Below are 25629 nucleotides of genomic sequence, written 5' to 3'. Positions count from 1 at the left end.
ACAGCCATTTTTAGGTCTCGCCAGAGATGCTCAATTGGGTTTAAGTCAGGGCTCTGGCTGAGCCATTCAAGAACAGTCACGGAGTTGTTGTGAAGCCACTCCTTTGTTATTTTAGCTGTGTGCTTAGGGTCATTGTCTTGTTGGAAGGTAAACCTTCGGCCCAGTCTGAGGTCCTGAGCACTCTAGAGAAGGTTTTCTTCCAGGATATCCCTGTACTTGGCCGCATTCATCTTTCCCTCGATTGCAACCAGTCGTCCTGTCCCTGCAGCTGAAAAACACCCCACAGCATGATGCTGCCACCACCATGCTTCACTGTTGGGACTGTATTGGACCGGTAATGAGCAGTGCAGGTTTTCTCCACAAATACCACTTAGAATTAAGGCCAACAAGTTCTATCTTGGTCTCATCTGACCAGATAATCTTATTTCTCACCATCTTGGAGTCCTTCAGGTGTTTTTTTTTTAGCAAACTCCTTAGGGCTTTCATGTGTCTTGCACTAAGGAGAGGCTTCCGTTAGGCCACTCTGCCATAAAGCCCCGACTGGTAGAGGGCTGCAGTGATGGTTGACTTTCTACAACTTTTTCCTATCTCCTGACTGCATCTCAGCCACAGTGATCTTTGGGTTCTTTACCTCTCTCACCAAGGCTGTTCTCCCCCCGATAGCTCAGTTTGGCCAGACGGCCAGCTCTAGAAAGGGTTCTGGTCATCCCAAACATCTTCCATTTAAGCATTTTGGAGGCCACTGTGCTCTTAGGAACTTTAAGTGCAGCAGAATTTTTTTTTTTTGTAACCTTGGCCAGATCTGGGTCTTGCAACAATTCTGTCTCTGAGCTCTTCAGGCAGTTCCTTTGACCTCATGGTTCTCATTTGCTCTGACATGCACTGTGAGCTGTAAGGCCCCTTTCACACGGGACGGATCAGTAATGATCCGCCCCGTGATGATCCGCTTGCTCAGCGGGGATCGCTCCATTGTCCCAGCTGAGCCAGTGTGCAGGGACCGCCCTGTCAGCTCTCTGCTCTCCTCTATGGGGGATCGGATGAACACGGACCATCTGTCCGTGTTCATCCGATCCGCTCTGCAGACGGATAGAATAGGATTTTCCGCTGTCTGCAGAATCAGACAATAGCGGAGGCGGACGATATCGGGTGTCTGCGGATGTTTATCCGCAGACACCCGCTATCCCATAGGGATGCATGTATGTCCGTATTTAATCCGCAAACGGATGGATGAAATATGGACATAATGTCTGCATGTGTGAAAGGAGCCTAAAGTCTTATATAGACAGGTGTGTGGCTTTCCTAATCAAGTCCAATCAGTATAATCAAACACAGCTGGACTCAAATGAAGGTGTAGAACCATCTCAAGGATGATCAGAAGAAATGGACAGCACCTGAGTTACATATACGAGTGTCACAGGAAAGGGTGTGAATACTTAGGACCATGTGATATTTCAGCTTTTCTTTTTTAATAAATCTGCAAAAATGTCAACAATTCTGTCTTTTTCAGTCAATATGGGGTGCTATGTGTACATTAACCACTTCAATACTGGGCACTTTCACTCCCTTCCTTCCCAGAGCAATTTTCAGCTTTCAGCGCTGTCACACTTTGAATGACAATTGGGCGGCCATGTAACACTGCACTCAAATGAAATTTTTATCATTTTTCACACAAATGGAGCTTTTTTTTGGTGGTATTTAATCACCGCAGGGTTTTTAATTTTTTACGCTACAAATAAAAAAAGGAGGAACATTTCCCCCCCAAAAAAATGCATTTTTTTTAGTTTCTGTTATAACATTTTGCAAATGAGTAATTTCTCTTAATAAATTTTGACCAAAAATTATGCTGCAAAATTTCTTTGGTAAAAATAACCCAAATCAGTGTTTATTTGGTAGTGGCAGTGATGGGGGACAGACAGATTTTTTTATTGGGACAAAAAATGTGTATAGGGACAGTGGTGCTTGGTGTACTTTTGTATGGTGATCTGTAACAGCTCTCTGTGTAAAACCATCCTCCTGTTCCTGAACGTGCGCTCAGAATGAGGAAAGGACCACCCGGCCGTTTATGTGCAGTGTCCGGGTGGGAAGTAGTTAATGAGGAAAAAAAAAAGAACTTAAATGATTTTAGCAATGGGCTGCAATATAACAAAGAGTAAAACATTTAAGGGGGTCTGAATACTTTTTGCCCCCCACTGTAGAAAATAATATGCAAAGTTGTAGGAGGGAATCTTCAGAATGGCAAAGATGTTTTTATTTCAAATCATGTGAGCAGACTGCAGTTCCTATTTAAGCTTGTTTGGCATTTGGCACTTCCTGGATTGTCAGTTGCCTGTGTCCCCCTCCATAAGGTGTGCTTTCTTCATCTGACTTCTGCAGTGACATATGGATTGGAGAAAGAATGACAGCTCTTGGGAGGGGAACACAAGCATTTAACACTTCTGGAAGCATGAAATACCAAACAAACTTCCAGACACTGCAGTGCTGGAACCAAAGGGGAGCTGACAAGGGTGACTGGAGAGGTGAGAACCCCATGTCTTCTATTGCAAGGAGGTGAAGGTTTAATATCAGCATCTGACAGGGTCTCTTTAACCACTTGGCGCCCATACTACGTCTATTGACGTCATGGGCTTTCGATGGTTATATCCGAATGATGCCTGAGGCCACAGACATCATTCAGATATCGGCGTTTTCAGCCAGCGATTCCCTGCACCATAAGAAGGATCATAGCGGCTGTTCCACCGCTTGATCGTTCTTACGGGCGGCAGGAGGGGACACCCCCCACTCCCGCCGCCCGCCGACCCCCGCCAGTTACCATAGAAATTGCCGGCGGACCAGATCGTCCCCGGAGTCTCTATGATCGTTCGGAGGCCGGGCGTGATGTTATGATGTCACGCCCGGCCTCGGTATTCAAATTAACGGCGCCGATTTGGCAGGGAAGCCAGGATCGTTTTTTTTTTTTTTTTATTCTTCCCAGCCTAGAGGTGAGATGTGGGGTCTTATTGACCCCATATCTCACTGTAAATATGTCCGATCGTGCCATATTCCTATTACAAGGGATGTTTACATTCCTTGTAATAGGAATAAAAGTCATCAATTTTTTTATTTAATCTTTTTAAGTGTCAAAGTAAAAAAATTAAATTAACAATAAAAAAAAAAAAAAAAAAAGTAAAGCGCCCCTGTCCCCGTGAGCTCGCACACAGAAGCGAGCGCATATGTAAGTCCCGCCCACATATGAAAACAGTGTTCAAACCACACATGTGAGATATCGCCGCGAACGTTAGAGCGAGAGCAATAATTCTAGCTCTAGACCTCCTCTGTACCCCAAAACATGTAACCAGTAAAAAAATTTAAAGCGTTGCCTATGGGGATTTTTAAATACCAAAGTTTGGCACCCTTCCACGAGCGCGTGCAATTTTGAAGCGTGACATGTTGGGTATCTATTTACTCGGAGTATCCTCCTCTTTCACATTATGCAAAAAAATTGGGCTAACTTTACTGTTTTTTTTTTTTTTTTTAAAGCATGAAACTGTTTTTTTTCTGAAAAAACGTGTTTGAAAAATTGCTGCGCAAATACCGTGCAAGATAAAAAGTTGCAACAACTGCCATTGTATTCTCTAGGGTCTTTGCTAAAAAAAACATATATAATGTTTGGGGGTTCTATGTAATTTTTCTAGCAAAAAAATTAGGAATTTTACATGCAGGAGAGAAATGTCAGAATTGGCCTGGGCACGAAGTGGTTAAAAAAGTAATGCAAATAAAGCTTTGTTGCCCCACAAAAACCAAATTTTGCTTGTTCTTTAAAACAGTTGTTCTGCATTGTTGCTTTGCATCCCTACTCAAAAAAAAGATTGGTATGAATTGTTTTCACCTTCTACAGCTAGGCAGCATAATGAATATTTGTGCTGTAAAATAGTATTTCTCAAAGCAAAATTGGACACAGAAGCTAAAAAGAAATTATCTGTGTGTGTTTGGCTTATATCTGCAAAGATAAAAAAATTAAATAAAAAATAGAATTGCGCTAAACCTGTAAATTTAGAGTGAATATGAACCACAAGCTACTAAAACACCCACCAATTGAGGAACAACCCAAAATTCGTCATAAATCAAAAATAAATGTGCCCGTGCATAAGTGTTAATTTCTAGAACCATAAATCTCATAAACATAAATACACATAAATGAAAAAGCTTCTAGACCACCAAATGATAAATACTCAAAATTCGGCTATAGCAAATAACTAAAATATGTGTGACATACATATAAGTGAATAAATATATAATGTCCAACTATATATATAATATATGTGACATCCACCTGTGCAAAATAAGTGAAATATAGTCCATTCACAAATAAGGTGAATCCTCAAATGTTGGTATAAAGAAGATTGTGCTCACCACAGCTATATAGAGAATCACTTCTTACCAGAATCCCAAGATTCCCCAGTTACAGAGGATCAAGGGAAGCCTGTAGTATTGGTATACTCTCCAGGGCGTACCAAGCAGGACCCATGCACTTCAAATCGCCCCCTTCCCCAGATGCTTTTTCATTTATGTGTATTTATATTTATGAGATTTATGTTTCTAGAAAATAACACTTATGCACTCGCACATTTATTTTTGATTTACACCGAATTATGGATTGCTCCATCGGTGCGTGTTTTAGTAGCTTGTGGTTCATATTTACTATAAATTTACAGGTTTAGCGCAATTCTATTTTTTTATTTTATTTTGTCACTGTATTAGTGTCATACAGGAGAATTGTTGCTTCCTCTATTTCGTATTACTTCGTTTTACTGTTCAGGTGCATCTTTTTTTGGTGCATTTATATATCTTAGCGCAGTTTCTTTTTCGTTTTTTCCAAAGATAAAAAAAAGGCTTTTTTTTTTGGAGTTATGCAAATGTAAGAGGACACATTCAGACGTACAAATGAGTTTCACATAATGCCAACCTGAAAAGTATTAGTGAGATGATCCAGAAGAAAGGATACTTTACCTGGCCAACCCTTTCTATGTTGAAGTATTTGCCTTTCTGGTCATATAGTTCTGGTGCCTAGAAAAACAAAAAAAAATATGAATGCCAAGAAAAAGGTATACTGGTATGTCAGTTCTCTTTTCACTGACACACATTAACACCAGTGCAAGACAGGGAATGACTTTGTGCCAAAATCAAACCCAGCACTAAGGTGACAGGAGAAGAAGGATACTGTCAGGGCACCAATTCTCACTGGTTTTCTTGTTAACTTATGTTGGAAAGTGCACAAGTTACATGAACGTTTGACACTTATATTAAGCACATAGTATATTGCTGTACGTGCATTTGCCAAGACCTTTTTACCATGCACATTATTATATTATTTCAAGATAGCATAATTTTATTGTTACAAACATCATGACAAGAGACTATTTTTCACTAAAAAGGGGACATAAGGATAACAGTCCCTCTTATATGGCTTGAGGGACTTTTATGCTTTTTGTTCTCTTGTGATATTGTTTGTAACAATACAATTATGTGATTTTAATCTGGTGTAATATTCTTGATGGTACCAAGAACAATCCTGTTGCCCCTCTAATTTTTTCCAATAAATTTGTGTTTTAGGATGTACAGTGGGGAAATTATTTGATCCCCTGCAGATTTTGTAAGTTTGCCCACATAGAAATGAAGGGTCTATCATTTTTATCATAGGTGTCTTTTAAAGCGGTTCTTCACCCTAAAGGGGAAGTTCCACTAATCTGATCCCTCCCCCCCTCCGGTGCCACAATCGGCACCTTTCAGGGGGGAGGGGGGTGCAGTTACCTGGATAATCCAGGTAACTGCACCCACTTCCGGCCAGACCGCCGCAGACCCACCCCCCCCCCCCCCCCCCCGTTGTGTTCTGGGAAACACACAGTTCCCAGAGACACAGCGGGGGACCATAAGAGACGCGCAGCACGACTCGCCCATGCGCAGTAGGGAACCGGGCACTGAAGCCGTCATGCTTCACTTCCCTATTCCCTGACAGAGGATGGCGGAGGTGGCAGCAGCGAGACGAGCGATCGCTCGTCATCTGCCGCCGACATCGCTGGAACCTGGGACAGGTAAGTGTGATTTTATTAAAAGTCAGCAGCTGCAATATTAGTAGCTGCTGGCTTTTAATATTTTTTTTTTTTAGGTGCAGCTCCTCTTTAAATGATAGAGACAGAATATCAACCAAAAAATCCCCAAAAAACGTGATACAAATGTTATAAATGGAGTTGCAGTTCAGTGAGTAAAATAAGTATTTGATCCCAGAGCAAAACATGACTTTGTACTTGGTGGAGAAACCCTTGACTAGCACAAAGGTAAGATACTTCTTGTAGTTGGTTACCAGGTCTCAGGAGGCATTTTGGTCCATTCTTCTTTACAGATCTTTTCTAAATCCTTAAAGTGGTTGTTGAGAGATCATTCACAAGCTCCTCCTGTGTAGTTCTGGGCTGATCCCTCACTTTTATCATTATTATCCTTACCCCATGAGGCGAAATATTGCATGAAGCTCCAGGCTGTGGGTAATTGATGGTTATTTTGTATTTTGAAGAAGTTGTTTCCTTCTCACCAAGTTTCTTGCTGATGGTGAGGTTTGAATGGAAGAAAGATTCTGTGGACAGGTGTCTCTTATACACATAACAAATAGTTGTTAGCAGCACCATCTTAAACTGATAGGGCTAATCTATGCAATACATGAGCACATACTATAGCCAGTCTGTGGGAGCCAGAATTATCGTTAGTTGGTAGGGGATCAGATATTTATTTTACTCACCGAACTGCACCTCCATTTATAACATTTGTATCATGTGTTTTTTTCTGGATTTTTGGTTGATATTCTGTCTCCATCATTTAAAATACACCTATGATAAAACATATAGACCCTTCATTTCTTTGTAAGTGGGCAAACCTACAAAATCTGCAGGGGATCAAATATTTATTTTCCCCACTGTAGGAACACAATACTCTATACCAGGTTAAACACTCATTAATACTGAGCACTTGAATTTTTGTATTATTTCACGATATTTGATGTTATGGTATGGCACTTATTGTTTTTTTCCTTCTGCCTAGTTATTCACACATTGATGTGGTATAATTGGTATGCACGGTTATGTGGTAAATAGCGAATATCGAGCACTTATTTTTATTGTTTACACATTGGTAGTACAGCACTACACACAGGGTTGTTGTTCATGCAATTATTGTGGGAACACAATTAGACCTCTTTCATGCTGGGACCGCGGCCGCATTAGCGCTAAAGCGGCCTTTAGTGCTGTTTAAGCAGCGCATTTTGGCTGTTAGCAGGGCGCTTTTAATCCCAAAGAAGGTGTTAAAAGCCCTGTGCCGCAGCGCTTCCGAATCGCTTTTTCAAGTGCTTTGGCAGCGCTGCCTATTCATATCAATGGGCAGGGCATTTTTGGAGTGCTAAATACAGCGCTTCAAAACTGCCCCAAAGATGCTGCTTGCAGGACTTTTCCTATTGTCCCACAAGTTCACTGCCCCAGTGTGAAAAGTCAAACTGAAATGAATGGGAGGCGGTGCTATTTTTAGTGCTAAAACGCCTGAAAACCGCCTCAGTGTAAAAGGGGTCTTCGCGTTCAGTTTTTGTTGTTTTTTTGGGAAGTGCAGGAGTTATTTGTCTTTATTTTTGTTTAAAACACAGTTTTTCTCTGTGAGAGACAGGAAGTGTGTTACTGGCAGGAATACAGGTAAAAATAAAAGGGGAAAAAGCTTGAAAAAGGAAAATGACTGCAGCTACCACATCTAAGGACTGGCAAGCAACAATAAAATACATCACTGTTTTTGGTCTAGATACACTTTAATAAAAGTAGAATACAACAGTTACTTAAGAAGCTCATTAATTTAGCAAACATTTTGACAAAACCCCAAGCTTCTTCAGCCTTAAGATGCAGCGAAAGCATTCATTCATTTTCAAGCTCCACAGAAGTCTACAGAGCAAGCACTAACATCGGTCGATGAAGCAGGCCTGAAAGATTTAAACACTGCAGCGGCCTATGCGTCAGAATCTCAGTGGGTATAGAGCTTTAGGGGTGGGGTGGGCTATGAAACTTTGAAAGTTTCCTTACCCTTTCAAAGAACAGACTTTTTTATTTTATTTTATTTTTATATTTTTTTTAACAAAAATAATCAACAGTTAAATAGGCCCCCTGTTGGGCAGAACAACTTTAAATTTACCAACATTCTGTTGTCTTATTATGGTTTATCAATGATATTTTTGCCTTAGACCTTTGATATGATGGATCTGATTATATCATCAAATTTGTTAGCCCGGGCAATATTCTGCCACACCAGCTAAGGTTACAGTGTTTTCTTTGCTCCAACTTTCTGTCTGGGTATTGTCTTTAACCTATCAGGTAGCCTTCTTTAATGACTGCTACATGCTTGGAATTAAAGCCAATCTCCAGGTTTCCTGTCACTTTAAATAGTTTGTTTGGACCAAGCTGGTCCAAACAAACAATTTCCTTCAGTAAGTACCGCACTGGCTCTAAGCACTGTATGAGCCGTATGTAGCTTCAGCTACATACAGTACACAGTGCTGGGTTACGGCTGTGAGACAGAGACTTCCTGCCTCATATCCGGAACAAAAGTCGGTCTGAGCGGCGTGCAGCCATTCATAGGCAGCTTTGTATTCTGTGAATGAATACAAAGCTTCCTCTGATTGGCAGAGTCGGAGAGTGTGACATCATCAGCCTACCTCAGCCAATCAGAGGAAGCTTTGTAATCATTAAGGGAATACAAAGCTGCATAGCTCAGACTGACTCTTATTTTCTTCTGGGTGTGCAACAGGAAGTGTCCGTCTCACAGCCGAAACCAGCACTGTATATGAACTGTATGTAGCTAAAGCTAAATATAATTTATACAGTGCTTAGAGACAGTGCTGCACTTAGTGAAGGAAATAGTTAATGTGGACCAGCTTGGACAAACAGACTATTTAAAGTGACAAAAAACATGGAGATCAGCTTTAACATTATTATTTTTTTTTTCTTTGTGGTTGAACTGGATGTCTTTTTTCAACCTAACTATGTAACATAATGTATTTGCAATATGACAGATACATGTTATATTCTATAAGAAAAATATTTTTAAAAAATGCACTCAATACCTACTTCATTAAAATGTTCTGTCAGAAAGTCAGCAACAAAAGTGATGTCCTTTTGTGTCATCTACAGGAAAAAAAAGTGTAAGCAGTGGAAAATGTATCATACACAGTTTACAGATTATTTAGAACTGGGAAAAGTAGTCACCTTGTTTTATCCCTTTAAAAGCACTACAAGTACAGACAAATATCCCTTGATCTTCCATTAATCTAGCGTGCCCCTCTATTCCTATTTGGGGAGAAAACACAGTGCCTTTGCTGCACTGAAATCCCAACCAACGAGCACTGTTACCCCACCTGGCACAGAACTCAACCCCTCTGTTCCTGTTCACACGACTACATTGCTTTTGTTTCCAGCAAAACAATGCTGCTGCCTTCACTCTCAGAGCCTGCCCACACACTGTGGACAGATAAAGAGCTCCTAGAAAATATAGTTCAGGAGGCTTGCTTGTCAAGAGATAAGAGGCTTCCAGCAGCTTCACCTGCAAGAATTTTAAAAGCCTACCTATGATGTCACAGAAGTGACAAAAGTGGCTTCTTGCTACACAAAGTGAAAGAAAAATAACAATGCTGTGGCATGGAGAGACCCAACGCTCTAAGTAAATTTGGGTAATGCCTTGACATATACTGTACTATAAAGCTCAACTCCTGCCAGAAAATAATAAAAAAAAAAAAAAAAGAGAGAAAAACGAAGAAAAATATAGCATGGAGAAAAGTTTTGTTCACTATGGAAATACGTTCCTTCCCTTACTGTCCTGCAGGGTCTAGCTGAATTTCTATCCATATATGGGCACTGAAGTTGCACAGAAGTCGATCTACCGATTGACTTCTGTACAGCTGCCCTGTCAGGTTTTCCCCACTTGATCAGCACCACAGGCTATAGCCGGCAGCGCTGATCAGACTTGATGCATTCTGATGGTGGGAATGCTTTCCCACTGTTAGAATACAATAGCTCAGTTGGAGGATTCCCTCATCCACAGTGAGTGTGTGGATGGGGGAATGGAGTCAGTTCATTGGTTGAAAAAAAAAAAAAAAAGACTCAAGTATGAGCTACCCCACTCATTCTTCTAAAAATGTGTTTTATGTGGTTGTAAAGGCAGAAGTTTTCTTTATCTTAATGCATTCTATGCATTAAGATAAAAAAAAAACCTTCTGTGTGCAGCAGCCCCCTTCAGCCTCCCCCCCCCAAATACTTACTTGAACCCCCTCTCTATCCATATGTTATATATGTTGCAGGAGGCACTCAGCTGCCCAGGACTCTCCCACCTCATTGGCTGAGACAGCAGGGGAGCGCCATTGTCTCCTGATGCTGTCAAAGTCAGTCAGTCAACAAGGCTAGCCATGGCTCCATGTCTGAATGGTCACACAGAGCTGTGGCTCAGCTGACCCCATAGCAAGCTGATTGCTGTGGGGGCACTCCACAGGAGGGAGGGGCCATGAGCGCCGAAGAGGAAGATCTGGGGCTGTTCTGTGCAAAACCATTCACAGAGCAGGTAAGTACAAGATGTTTATTATTTTTAAACACACAGAAAATGAGACTTTAGTATCACTTTAAGTTTAACTTTCAACTCAACTGATCATGTGATGGATATTCTAACAATCTCATTCTCTCTATATGAATAGATTTTTTAAATATATCTCTATTTATCATACCTTATTAAGCTCCGGAAGAACATGATCTTCTGACATTCGTAACATAGCTAGAAAAAAGTATAATACTAAATAAACCTGCATCATGAAAGAAAGTTTGTTTCTAAAATGATCAGTTTTTATGATCGTTTTTAGTATACATGAACTTGTACTTAAAATTAAATATCCAGTTAATTGTTGCTTACCTACATAAAGCCATCGAAAGAATGCCTTAAAGTTTTTCATCCCACTGTCTATAACTCTGAAAATAACACAAATGTTGAAATTTAAAAAAGTAAGCATGAGTATGAAAAAAATATACATACACTATATTACCAATGGTTTTGGCATGCCTGCCTTTACACGCACAATAACTTTAATTGCATCCCAATCTTAGTCCGTAGGGTTCAATATTAAGTTGGCCCACATAGTGTGTCTATGCGAATGTTTGACCATTCTTCCAGAAGCACATTTGTGAGGTCAGGCACTAATATGGACAAGAAGGCCTGGCTCAAAGTCTCTGCACTAATTCATCCCAAATGTGTTCTATCGGGTTGAGGTCAGGACTGTGCAACCTAGTCAAGGTTCCCCCACCCCAAACTCGCTCATCCATGTCTTTATGGACCTTGCTTTGTGCACCGGTCCAAATCATGTGGTGGAGGGGGGATTATGGTGCGGGGTTGTTTTTCAGGGGTTGGACTTGGCCCCTTAGTTTCACTGAAGGAAACACTTAAGGCCTCAGCATACCAAAACATTTTGTACAATTTCATGCTCCTAACTTTATGGGAACAGTTTGGGGGTGGCCCTTTCCTGTTCCAACAAGACTACACACCAGGGGTGGAGGAACTGGACTGGCCTGCACAGAATCATGATCTCAAGCCCATAGAACACCTTTGGAATGAATTAGAGCGGAGACTACAAGCCAGACCTTCTCGTCCACATCTGTACCCGACCTCACAAATGTGCTTCTGGAAGAATGGTCTAACATTCCCATAGACACATTCCTTAAACCTTGTGGACAGCCTTCCTAGAAGAGTTGAAGCTGTTATAGCTGCAAAGGGTGGGCCAACTCAATATTGAACCCTCCAAGACTGGGATGCCATTAAAGTTCATATGCGTGTAAAGGCAGGTGTCCCAATATATTTGGTAATATAGTGTACATCTATATTACAGCATCCGTGTGATGCTGCAGTCCCTCACTGGCTCTAAGTCTGAGAATGACTCAGGAATGTACCGTATATACTCGAGTATAGATCGATCCGAATATAAGCCGAGGCCCCTAATTTACCACAAAAAAAATGGGAAAACGTATTGACTCGTGTATAAGCCGAGGGTGAGACATGCCCGTCCATCCCTGTGTCCCGTCCATCCCTGTGTCCAGCCTACCTGTGTGTCCAGCCTACCTGTGTGTCCAGCCTACCTGTGTGTCCAGCCTACCTGTGTGTCCAGCCTACCTGTGTGTCCAGCCTACCTGTGTGTCCAGCCTACCTGTGTGTCCAGCCTACCTGTGTGTCCAGCCTACCTGTGTGTCCAGCCTACCTGTGTGTCCAGCCTACCTGTGTGTCCAGCCTACCTGTGTCCTGTGCCTCTTTGTCCTTCTGCAGCCTGTGTCCTTCTGCAGCGATCTGCATGTAAAAACATACGGCGGCCATGCCAGGATCGCCGCACCTCTTCTCCTCGTCTGTGACAGACGGCGGCCATTCCACTGTTCAAAAGCCGCGCCTCCGTCTGTGATAGGCGGAACACTCAATTTCCCAGCAGTCAGTGTTCCGCCTATCACGGACATCCTCTCATCCTCGTCCGTAGTATGAGGATGAGCGGATGTCCGTGATAGGCGGACCACTGACTGCTGGGAAATTGAGTGTTCCGCCTATCACAGACAGGGAGGCGCGGCTTTTGAATAGTGGAATGGCCGCCGTCTGTCTGCACGACACGCTGATCTGGTAGACAGACGGCGGTGACTCGAGTATAAGCCGAGGGGGGCACTTTCAGCCTAAAAAAAGGGTCTGAAAATCTCGGCTTATACTCGAGTATATACGGTATCTATCTGCTCATAGCGGAGAGCAGTGACTGTCAGTCACCCTCATTATCCAGCACTCACTGGAGCACCAGGCTGGAGTGGGTGGGGGGGGGTAGGACTCTCAGTTGCCCGCTGAGAGGTGGAACTAGCTGTCAATTAGCTTGGTGGATCCTTCCTGGGCCAGACTCTGCCCTATCAGCTGATAGCAAGCAATAGCCCGGTATCAGCTGACTCTGGGTCAAGGGAGGACAAAAGTAAGTGTACTCCTGTGCTCCTGTGGCCCACAAGGGAAATATAGCCAAAAAAGCTTTAGCCATACTTCTCTTTTAAATTAAAACAAAAAGCGCAGATCTATAGGCAAAAAAAAAAAAAGCAATCATCAGTCCATAAATTGTCAAGAGCAAAGCTTGTTTCTAATGACCCACAGAATGTACACTTATACACAGCTCAATTGTAACAGTTTCTTAATGTGTGTAATGGAAACCAGTACTGGACTGTCATGGAAATCACCATGACTTGAGCTCCTGGAAGGGCCTGGGGGCCAGCCTCCTTCCCAACGTCTATGGACCCAGGACTAAGGAGACCCCCCCTCTTGTGGTTACAAGGATCCTTTTTCCTAAGAGGGTTATAACACTTCCCTGGGTACCTGGCTGGCCATGAATTAACCCCTTGCCGCCGAGCGTACGCAGACGTGTGTACTCGGCTTCCGGGGGTTATACCGGGATGATGCCCGCACCTGCAGGCATCATCCCGGTACTGAGTTTTAGAGCGGGTGATTGGCTTTCAGCCATAACAACCGATGCGGCTAAAAGCCGGAGGAGCAGGAGGGGACGTCCCCCCCTCCCGCTGCTCTTACCGGGGCTCCCTCACAATCCAATGCCTCTGGCGGCTAGGGAGGGACTGGAATGAAGCCGTAAGCGGCTTCATTCCAGTCTCCCAATTGTAAACACGGAAGCGACGTCATGACGTCACTTCCGGTTTACTTGGCTGCCAATGCGCCGGATTTAAAAATATATACAGTATTCAGAATCGCCAAAAATGGCAATCTGAATACTTTGACGTGTAAAGGAGGGATTGGGAGTCTTTTAGACACCCGATCCCTCCATAAAGAGTACCTGTCACCACCTATTACTGTCACAAGGGATGTTTACATTCCTTGTGACAGCAATAAAAGTAATCAAAATTATTTTTTTATATTTTAAACAATTTATTAATTAAAAAAAAAAAAAAAAAAAAAAGGTAAACTGACACCCGTCCCCGCGAGCTTGCGCAACAAAGAAAATGCATACAGAAGTCGCACCCGCATATTTAAACGGTGTTCAAATCGCACACGTGAGGTATCGCCGCGATCGTCAGCACTAGACCTCCTCTGTAACTCTAGCCTGGTAACTGGAAAAAAAATGTAAAGCATCGCCTATTAAGATTTTTAGGTACCGCGTAGTTAGTCGTCATTCCACGAGTGCGTGCAATTATAAAGTGTGACATGTTTGGTATCTATTTACTCGGCGTAACATTATCTTTCACATTATGCAAATAAATTGGGCTAATTTTAGTGTTTTATTTTTTTAAAATTCATGAAAGTGTCCCTTATCCCAAAAAGTTGCGTTTAAAACACCGCTACGCAAATATCGTGTGACATAAAATATTGCAACAATCGCCGTTCTTTCTCTAGAGTCTCTGCTAAAAAAAATGGTATGGAGATGGGTGGGGGCCATCTTTCCCTCACTCGTCTCCATACCTGAAAGGAAAACAGATGCGATCACCTCCGCCGCTGCTGACGGCTCCGGTAAGCGGCGGAGGGCACTGGATCGCGGCGGGGGGGCCTCTCCCGCCACCAATAAAAGTGATTTTGTGGCGAAGAGACCACTTTTATCTTGTAGGTGACCGCCAACCGAACACGGGGATTCTGGGGTTATGGCAGCTAGCTGCTACCATAACAACAATATCCATCCCCGTGCAGCGGTTGGCAAGTGGGAGGGGTTTGTTTATAAATGCTGTGCTGTTTTTAAATAAATTAATTTCCGTTTCACTCCAGCATTGGTTCTGTCTGATGCTTGGGGTAAATTTGCTATATTCTGATTCCAGAGTAGAATAAGCTGTATTTTGGGGGATATTCCCAGTCGGGGTGTCTGGCAGCCTGTCACAGGTATATAAGGTTATCATATTTAACATAAACCACATAGTTCTAGTATTGTTTTTAATGGCCTGAATTTTCTTTCCCTTTAGGAAAAGTAAAATAAATGCTGACTGCCAAAATATCTTTGGGAAGTTTAACATGAATATATTCTTTAAGGCCCCTTTCACACTGGGGCGGTGCGGCCGTCGGCGGTAAAGCGCTGCTATTTTTAGCTATTTTAGCTTTACCGTCGTTTTAGCGGCGGTCTGCGGGCACTAGCGGGGTGGTTTTAACCCCCATTAGCGGCAGGAAAAGGGTTAAACCGCCCGCAAAGCGCCGCTTTGCCGGCGGTATTGCCGCGCTGCCCCATTGATTTCAATGGGTAGGAGCAGTTTAGGAGCGGTGAATACACCGCTCCTAAGATGCGGCTAGCAGGACTTTTTTCACCGTCCTGCTAGCGCACCACTCCAGTGTGAAAGCCCTCCGGCTTTCACACTGGAGTGAAAGGGGCCGTTTTTTTCAGGCGCTATTTTTAGCCTGAAAACTGCCTCCGTGTGAAAGGAGCCTAACAGATGTAATAACATGTCACAGCAGTGTTGGCAGTAACTGGCTGCAAGATATCTACACACTTCAATTTCATCTTTACTAAGCTCTATCCTTGATACATTTACAGGTGACAATTATTTTCAAATATGCATAAAAGAAGAAGAATTACCATTAACCACTTGCCGACCGCCGCACGCCGATGTACGTCGGCAGAATGGCACGGGCAGGCATAAGCACATACATGTACGTGATTTGCCTCCCGCGGGTCGGGGGCCCGATCGGGCCCCCGCCCGGTGCCTGCGGCGGTCGGTTTTCGTTCGGGAGCGATCCCGGACGAGGGGACGGCCATTCATTCATGGCCACCCCCTCGCGATCGCTCCCGACGAATGGAAATCCCCGGTGACATCACTTCCTCTCCTGTAATGTAAACACAGGAGAGGAAGTGATGTATTCTCTCCTCCGTGTCGGTATTTTTCGTTCCGACACGGAGGAGAGCGGATCAGTGAGTTGCACCAACACATCCCACACACAGTAGAACATGCCAGGCACACTCACACCCCCCCTTTACCCCCCGATCACCCCCCCAATTACCCCTGCCCCCCAGTCACAGTGACACCAATGTCATTTTTTTTTTATTTTTTTTTTTTTTTTGCATTGGTGTCATTTGTGACTGTAATAACTGTTAGGGCAGTTAGGGTTAGCCCCCTTTAGTTCTAATGTACCCCCCTAACCCCCCCAATAAAGGTTTAACCCCGTGATCACCCCCCGTCGCCAGTGTCACTAAGGCTGGGTTCACATTGCAGCAGTTTATGAGAACGAATGTGATTCGCACCGCACTGCAGTGCAAATCACATCCGATCTCTGTGCGATTCGAGTTCAGCCATTCGCCGCACCCGCCGCACCCGCCACACCCGCCGCACCCGCCGCAAATTCGCACGGGACCCTTTTTTTGGCCCGCAGCAGAATCGGATCGCATGGGTGTTCACACCATGCGATCCGAGTTTGCAGATCGCACTGCGATATGCGAACTGATCTGGGGGTGTCAGTAACATTTCACTGACACTCCCAGCAGTTCGCATAGGGCAGTGTGAACTGCCGCCGGGAGGCATGCGATGCGGGAACCCGCCGCGGATTCGCGGCGTTTCCGCATCGCTCCAGTGTGAACCCAGCCTAATAAGCGATCATTTTTCTGATCGCCGTATTAGTGTCACAGGTGACGCTAGTTAGGCAGGTAGGTATTTAGGTTCGCCGCAGCTTTTTATAGCGCTAGGGACCCCCATATACTACCGCATAAAGCCCCCTGATTGCCCCCTAGTTAACCCTTTCACCAGTGATCACCATATAACTGTTACAGGTGACGCTGGTTGGTTAGTTATTTTTTTATAGTTTCAGGGCACCCGCCATTTATTACCTAATAAAGGTTTAACCCCCTGATCACCCGGCAGGTGTCATTTGTGACTAATAACTGTTAGGGCAGTTAGGGTTAGCCCCCTTTAGTTCTAAGGTACCCCCCTAACCCCCCCAATAAAGGTTTAACCCCGTGATCACCCCCCGTCGCCAGTGTCACTAAGGCTGGGTTCACATTGCAGCGGTTTATGAGAACGGATGTGATTCGCACCGCACTGCAGTGCAAATCACATCCGATCTCTGTGCGATTCGAGTTCAGCTATACAGATAGTATGGCTGAATTCGTGTCGCACCCGCCGCACCCGCCGCAAACTCGCACGGGACCCTTTTTTTGGTCCGCAGCAGAATCGGATCGCATGGGTGTTCACACCATGCGATCCAAGTTTGCAGATCGCACTGCGATATGCGAACTGATCTGGGGGTGTCATTAACATTTCACTGACACTCCCAGCAGTTCGCATAGGGCAGTGTGAACTGCCGCCGGGAGGCATGCGATGCGGGAACCCGCCGCGCATTCGTGGCGTTCCCGCATCGCTCCAGTGTGAACCCAGCCTAATAAGCGATCGTTTTTCTGATCGCTGTATTAGTGTCACAGGTGACGCTAGTTAGGCAGGTAGGTATTTAGGTTCGCCGCAGCTTTTTATAGCGCCAGGGACCCCCATATACTACCGCATAAAGCCCCCTGATTGCCCCCTAGTTAACCCTTTCACCAGTGATCACCATATAACTGTTACAGGTGACGCTGGTTGGTTAGTTATTTTTTTATAGTTTCAGGGCACCCGCCATTTATTACCTAGTCTCACTAGTGTACCCCTAAATTTAGGGGTGTCTACTTTCTAAAATGGGGTCATTTGGGGGGGGGGGTTTGTGCCATCTTGGCATTTTATGGCCTTCAAAACTGTAACGCCCTTAGAAAGCCTGAAGGCGGTGCTTGGTTTTTGGGGCCCCGTACGCGGCTAGGCTCCCAAAAAGTCCCACATATGTGGTATCCCCGTACTCAGGAGAAGCAGCAGAATTTATTTTGGGGTGTCATTTCACATATGCCCATGGCATGTGTGAGCAATATATCATTTAGTGACAACTTTGTGAAAAAAAAAAAAAGTTTGTAATTTTCCCGCAACTTGTGGCAAAATATAAAATATTCCATGGACTCAACATGCCTCTCAGCAAATAGCTTGGGGTGTCTACTTTCTAAAATGGGGTCATTTGTGGGGGTTTTGTGCCATCTTGGCATTTTATGGCCTTCAAAACTGTAATAGGTAGTGAGAAGTGAACTCAAAAAATTACGCCCTTAGAAAGCCTGAAGGCGGTGCTTGGTTTTCGGGGCCCCGTACGCGGCTAGGCTCCCAAAAAGTCCCACATATGTGGTATCCCCGTACTCAGGAGAAGCAGCAGAATTTATTTTGGGGTGTCATTTCACATATGCCCATGGCATGCATGAGCAATATATCATTTAGTGACAACTTTGTGAAAAAAAAAAAAAAAAAAAAAAGTTTGTAATTTTCCCGCAACTTGTGGCAAAATATAAAATATTCCATGGACTCAACATGCCTCTCAGCAAATAGCTTGGGGTGTCTACTTTCTAAAATGGGGTCATTTGTGGGGGTTTTGTGCCATCTTGGCATTTTATGGCCTTCAAAACTGTAATAGGTAGTGAGGCGTGAAATCAAAAATTTACGCCCTTAGAAAGCCTGAAGGCGGTGCTTGGTTTTCGGGGCCCTGTACGCGGCTAGGCTCCCAAAAAGTCCCACATATGTGGTATCCCCGTACTCAGGAGAAGCAGCAGAATTTATTTTGGGGTGTCATTTCACATACGCCCATAGCATGTGTGAGCAATATATCATTTAGTGACAACTTTGTGTAAAAAAAAAAAAAAATTTTTTTTTTGTCATTATTCAATCGCTTGAGGCAAAAAAATAAAATATTCAATGGGCTCAACATGCCTCTTATCAATTTCCTTAGGGGGTCTACTTTCCAAAATGGGGTCATTTGGGGGGGTTTTGTACTGCCCTGTCATTTTAGCACCTCAAGAAATGAGATAGGCAGTCGTAAACTAAAAGCTGCGTAAATTCCAGAAAACGTACCTTAGTTTGTAGATGTGACAACTTTTGCGCAAACCAATAAATATACAATTATTGACTTTTTTTTTACCAAAGACATGTGGCTGAATACATTTTGGCCTAAATGTATGACTAAAATTGAGTTTATTGGATTTTTCTAATAACAAAAAGTAGAAAATATCATTTTTTTTCAAAATTTGCGGTCTTTTTACGTTTATATCGCAAAAAATAAAAATCGCAGAGGCAATCAAATACCATCAAAAGAAAGCTCTATTTGTGGGAAGAAAAGGACGCAAATTTTGTTTGGGTACAACATTGCATGACCGCGCAATTACCAGTTAAAGCAGCGCAGTGCCAAAGTGTAAAAAGACCTCTGGTCATTTACCAGCAAAATGGTCCGGTCTGAAAGTGGTTAAAAAATCCTGCAATGTCAGTTTTCTCTTCTTAGCAAAATAAGACTTTCAAACAATTTGAACCTCCTACAAGTATTAGCAATTTAATATGGTGATGTTGAAATAAGACTTACTGTGAAAGCTCATTTGCTTTGAGTATGAAGGAACCAACAGATGTTATTGCATCTATAAAAGAGAATATATTTAGTATACACTAATACAGTTTTTCACACCAGATGCAATAAAATGCATTATGTATCGCAGTGTTTCTCAACTCCAATCCTCAAGGGGCACCAACAGGTCATGTTTTCAGAATTTCCCTCAGAGGAAACACCTGTGGTAATTACTGAGGCAGTGAAACAGATCAGATCACCTGTGCAAAATAATGGATAACCTGAAAACATGAGCTGTTGGGGCGCATTGAGGACTTTAGTTGAGAAACTCTGATGTATTATGCGTAACATACACACACACACACACACACACACTGCTGCTCATTTTGTGTTGCAATGCAATTTTAATAATCTCCATTCGCATGACTTGAATGGTACATCATTCTAGTAAGAGCAGGTCAAACACATCAAAATACTGTACATTAAATTGCATTCACTGACCCCCAGTATGCACTCAGCTGAGACATGGCTGCCTGGTAGTCTTACAGGATTTCAAGTACAATGTCAACTATTGTACCAGACAGCCTCCAGTGCAAGGATCTACCTACTTCTGCTTCCTTTTGTCAGTGGATGTGTGCTTTATCTATGCTTTCCTACTGTTTCTTGGCCATTACTCCACCAGTCATCAAGGGAACAGCTCCTATTTCTGGAAGTAAAGTCTATTCCCACCAAGATGTATGCCTCTACACAAAGACACCATGAAAAACAAGACATAGTAAGTCAGGGATGGGAAAAAGATTGGCTACTGTGTGCCTATAGGCAGAAATGGTGACTAGTGATTTTAAATTTGCTTTCCTTCCTTGAGCACAGCTGGCTGCTTCTGTCTTCTGTCACATCATCAATAAACACAAAAGACCCAGTGCCACTAGAAGCCATTCATGCCCATGCCATCACACTGCCTCCACCATGTTTTACACACGACTTTGTGTGCTTTGGATCATGAACTGTTCCAAGACTTCTCCACACTTTTTTCTTCCTGTCATTCTGGTACAAATTAATCTTAGTTTAATTCGTCCAGAACTGGTCTGGCTTTTTTAGATGTGTTTTTGGCAAAGTCTAATCTGGATTTTCTATTCTTCAGGCTTATGAATAGTTTGCATCTTGTGGTGAACCCTCTGTATCTGCTCTTGTGAAGCCTTCTCTTGATTGTAGACTTTGACAATGGAACGCTCACCTCCTGGAGAGTGTCCCTCACTTGTCTGGATGTTGTAAATGGGGTTTTCGTTACCATAGAGAGGATACTGCAATCATCCACCACTGTTGTCTTCCATGGACATCCAGGCCTTTTTATGTTGCTGAGCTCACCAGTACGTTCTTCTTTCCGCAGAATGTACCAAGCTGTTGATTTGACCACTCCTAATGTTGCTGCTATCTCTCTGATGGATTTGTTTCATTTTTGAAGCCCTACAATGGCCTGTTTCACTTGCATGGACAGCTCCTTTGAATGCATGATGTTGGTTCACAGCAATAGATTCCAAATGCAAATACCACACTTAGAATCAATTCCAGACCTTTTACCTGCTAAATTGATGAAGAAATAACGAAGGAGTAGCCCACACCTGGTCATGAAACAGCTTTTCATTCAATTGTCCAATTACTTTTGGTCCCTTGAAAAATGGGGGATGGCTATTCTTAAGAGCTGTAATTCCAAAACCCTTCCTCTTATTTCCTCACATCAAAGCCGAGCGTGTGCACTTTTAGCCCATATTCATTATATAACTATAGCTTGAACATGTTTTGGTAAATACCCGAAAAAACTAAAATTGTGCCTGTGTCCAAATATATATGGACCTACAGTTCCTTGAAAAAATATTCATACCCCTTGAAATTTTCCACATTTTGTCATGTTACAACCAAAAACGTAAATATATTTTATTGGGATTTTATGTGATAGCCCAAAACAAAGTGGCACACATAATTGTGAAGTGGAAGGAAAATGATAAATGGTTAAACAAAAAAATTTAACCCACCTATGGACAAGGTATTTCTAGCCCAATTACAATTTTGAGGAAAGAAAGAGAAAAGAACTCCCAAGGACTTTTTTGCGCCGCTGACAAAAAATGTACAGTCCCGCTAAAAATCACTGATCACCACCATTACAAGTAAAAAAATAAATAAAAATGCCATAAATATACCCACTATTTAGTAGACAATATAACTTTTGCGCAAACCATCAATATACGCTTATTGGTATTTTTTTCTTTACCAAAAACATGATGAAAATATTTAATTTTTTTATTGGATACAGTAGAAAGTAAAACATTTTTATTTTCCAAAATTTGTGCTCTTTTTATTTGTTTATAGCACAAAAAATAAAAACCGCAGAGGTGATCAAATACCACCAAAACAAAGTTTTATTTGTGGGAAAAAAAGGACATCAATTTTATCTGGGTACAACGTCACACGGCCGCGCAATTGTCAGTTAAAACAGTGCCGTATCGCAAAAAATGGTCTGGTCATTAGGGGGTAAAACCTTCCGGAACTGAAGTGATTAAAGGGAGTGCTCCTATTCTCAGCTTGTTACCTATATAAAAGACACCTGTCCACAAAAGCAATCAGATTCCAATTTTTCCACCATGGCCAAGACCAAAGAGCTTTTCAAGGATGTCAGGGACAAGATTGTAGACCTACACAAGGCTGAAATGGACTACAAGACCATTGCCAAGCAGTTTGGTGAAAGCATGACAAGTTGGTGCAGTATTCACAAATGGAAGAAACACAAAATAACTGTTAATCTCCCTCGGTCTGGGGCTCCATGTCAGATCTAACCTCAGATTTCCAATGTTCAGGAGAACAGTGGGAAATCAGCCCAGAGCTACACAGTTTCATAGTTAGTAAGGTTGAATAAAGACACCAGTCCATCCAGTTCAACCTGAGTGAGTGTCTACAATTGTGTCTATCCCTGTACATTGCACACTCACATTGGTTCCCACTCTCAAGGAGTCCACAATCCAAGGTCCCCATTCATATACTAGGGCCAGTTTTGGACAGCAGCCAATTAACCTACCTGCATGTCTTTGGATTGTGGGAGGAAACCGGAGTACCCGGAGGAAACCCACGCAGGCACATGGAGAACATGCAAACTCCAGGCAGGTAGTGTCGTGATTGGGAGACGGGAGAATCTTGTCAATGATCTGGCAGCTGGGGCCATAGTCACAAAAAAAAACAAAAAAAAACACAATTGGTGTTACACTACGCCATAAAGGACTGAAAACCTGCAGCACCAGCAAGATTCCCCTGCTCAAGAAAGCACATGTACAGGCCTGTCTGAAGTTTGCTAATGAACATCTGAATGATTCAGAGGAGAAGTGGGTGAAAGTGTTGTGGTCAGAGGAGACCAAAAGCAAGCTCTTTGGCATCAACTCAACTAGCCGTGTTAGAAGGAGGAGGAATGCTGCCTATGACCCCAAGAACACCGTCCTCACTGTCAAACATGGAGGTGGAAACATTATGTTTGGGGGGGGGGGTTCTGCTAAGGTAACAGGACAACTTCACCGCATCAAAGGGACAATGATATGGGCTATGTACTGTCAAATGTTGGGTGAGAACCTCCTTCCCCACACAATAATCCTCCCCCCGCCCACCAAATGATTTGGACCAGTGCACAAAGCAAGGTCCATAAAGACATGGATGAGTGAGATTGGGGTGGAGAAACTTGACTGGCCTGCACAGAGTCCTGACCTCAACTTGAAAGAAAACATTTGGGATGAATTTGAGCGGAGACTGCGAGCCAGGCCTTCTCATCCACATCAGTGCCTGACCTCAAAAATGCATCAAACATTCCCATAGACACACTGCTAAACCTTGTGGACAGTCTTCCCAGAAGAGTTAAAGCTGTTATAGCTGCAAAGGGTGAACAAACTCTATAATGAACCCTACTAAGACTGGGATGCCATTAATGTTCATGTGCATGTAAAGGCAAGGCATCCCAATACTTTTCACAATATAGTGTGTTGTGTATGTGTGTGTGTGTGTGTATATATATATATATATATATATATATATATATATATATATATACATACATACATACATATACACACACACACACACACACTGCATACATATACATTTTTATATATATATATATATATATATATATATATATATATATATATATATATATATATATATATATATATATATATATATATATATTTTATATTTATACACACACACGCACAAATACACATAAAAGCACATCATATCCCATTGATGAACTTTTATCACGTTTCCTTTAACCACTTACCCACTGGGCACCTACTCAGTCATACAACATTGTACCTATATGAAATTTGTGTCTTTTTTTCACACAAATAGAGCTTTCTTTTGGTGGTATTTAATCACTGCTGGGTTTTTTATTTTTTGCACTATAAAAGAAAAAACAATTTTTGCTTTTTCTTTGCTTTTTCTTCGTTTCTGTTATAAAATTTTGCAAATTAGTAATTTTTCTTCAAAATTTATACCGCTGCATATCTTTGGTAAAAAATAACCCAAATCTGTGTATATTATTTGGTCTTTATAAAAGTTATAGAGTCCACAATCTATGGTGCCAATCTTTGAAAATTGATCACACCTGAGGTACTGACGGCCTATCTCAATTATTGAGACCCTAACAAGCCAGGAAAGTACAAATACCCCCCAAATGACCCCTTTTTGGAAAGTAGGTATTCCAAGGTATTTAATAAGAGGCATGGTGAGTTTTTTGAAGTTGTAATTTTTTCCCACAATTCTTTGCAATATCAAGATTGTTATTTATTTATTTCACAAAATTGTTATATTATCAGGTTATTTCTCACACACAGCATATGCATAGCACAAATTACACCCCAAAACACATTCTACTATTCCTCCCGAGTATGGCAATACCACATGTGTGAGACTTTTACAGAGGCCCAACATGCAGGAAGCGCCATCAGGCGTTCTTGGAGCATAAATTACACATATAATTTCTTGACTACCTCTTACAATTGTGAAGGTCCTGGAGAACCAGGACAATAGAAATGCCCCAAAAATGACCCCATTTTGGAAAGAAAACAACCTACAAGTTTTTGGAAAATGTGTAAAGAAAAATAAATGTATTTATTTTTATTTTTTTTACACAACGTTGTCTATTTAAACAATGTTTCTAACACATAGCATGTACATACCAAAAATTACACCCCAAAAAATATATTTTTCTACTCCTCCCGAGTACCGTGATACCACATGTGTGAGACTTTTCCACAGCATGGCCACATACAGAGGACCAACATGCAGTTTGACTACCTATTACACTTTTGTGAGGCACTGTAGTGGCATGGATGTGGCAAGGATGATAACTGATGTGGCATGGATGAGCTGTGGATGGGGAAGGCTGAGCATGAATGAGTATGGATGGGTACGGCTGAGGATGGATGGGTACGGCTGAGGATGGATGGGTACGTCTGAGGATGGATGGGATGGCTGGGTATGCTTGGGTACGGCTGAGTATGGCTGGGTACAGCTAATTATGGATGGTGGTGGATGGGATGACTGAGCCTGGATGGATGGATGAGTATTGTTGAGGATGGATGGATGGCTGAGCGTGGATGGATAGATGAGTATGCCGAGTATGGGTGGCTGAGCATAGATGGATGGATGGATGGCTGAGCATGAATGAATGGAAGAGTATGCAGAGTATGGATGGCTGAGAATGGATGGATGGATGAGTATGAAGAGTATGGATGGCTGAGAATGGATGGCTGAGCATGGATGGATGGATGAGTATGCTGAGTATGGATGAGTATGCTCAATATGGATGGCCGAGTATGGATGGATGAGTATGGCGAGTATGGATGGGTGAGCACGGATGGATTAGTATGGATGGGTATGCTGAGCATGGATGGCTGGAATGGGCACAGAGCAGCGCTGTGGGCACTACACATCCAGCCCACAGCGCTGCTGCCACCGATCTCTCCCCTCGCACTGTACCAATAAGAACGAGGAGGGGAGCGAGGAACCGGACGTGATGCAGTTTTGTTTACTAGTGATCGTTCCATCATTTGATGGAGCGATCATGTGGTAAATGGCTGCTATTAGCGGTTACGGGTGCTCTCGGGTGAGCGCACCAGGGGGCGCGCAAGAGCGGGATTCTGGGATGACATCATAGTACGCCATTCAGCTATAGAGCAATCGGCAAGTGATTAACATTAA

At 42.7% G+C, this 25629-nt stretch overlaps 1 protein-coding gene across 3 annotated transcripts in view; it reads right to left on the bottom strand.

Annotated features, from left to right (window-relative positions):
* Positions 1 to 25629, bottom strand: part of ANAPC4 (anaphase promoting complex subunit 4) — a 131607-nt gene that overhangs the window by 53263 nt on the left and 52715 nt on the right. For all 3 annotated transcript variants that reach the window (XM_077456874.1, XM_077456875.1, XM_077456876.1), the window contains exons 16-20: positions 19417 to 19468; positions 10948 to 11003; positions 10766 to 10812; positions 9123 to 9179; positions 4987 to 5043 (exon numbers count right to left, since the gene is read on the bottom strand). In XM_077456874.1, coding sequence (XP_077313000.1) covers positions 4987 to 5043; positions 9123 to 9179; positions 10766 to 10812; positions 10948 to 11003; positions 19417 to 19468 — 269 coding nt within the window. The remainder of the gene's footprint in view (positions 1 to 4986; positions 5044 to 9122; positions 9180 to 10765; positions 10813 to 10947; positions 11004 to 19416; positions 19469 to 25629) is intronic.

Source organism: Lithobates pipiens, unplaced genomic scaffold (assembly GCF_037356315.1).
Source record: "Lithobates pipiens isolate NorthernLeopardFrog02 unplaced genomic scaffold, aLitPip1_a1.2 Scaffold_27, whole genome shotgun sequence".
In the NCBI taxonomy this organism is placed as follows: Eukaryota; Metazoa; Chordata; class Amphibia; order Anura; family Ranidae; genus Lithobates; species Lithobates pipiens.
This window is presented reverse-complemented; position numbering and strand designations above follow the sequence as displayed.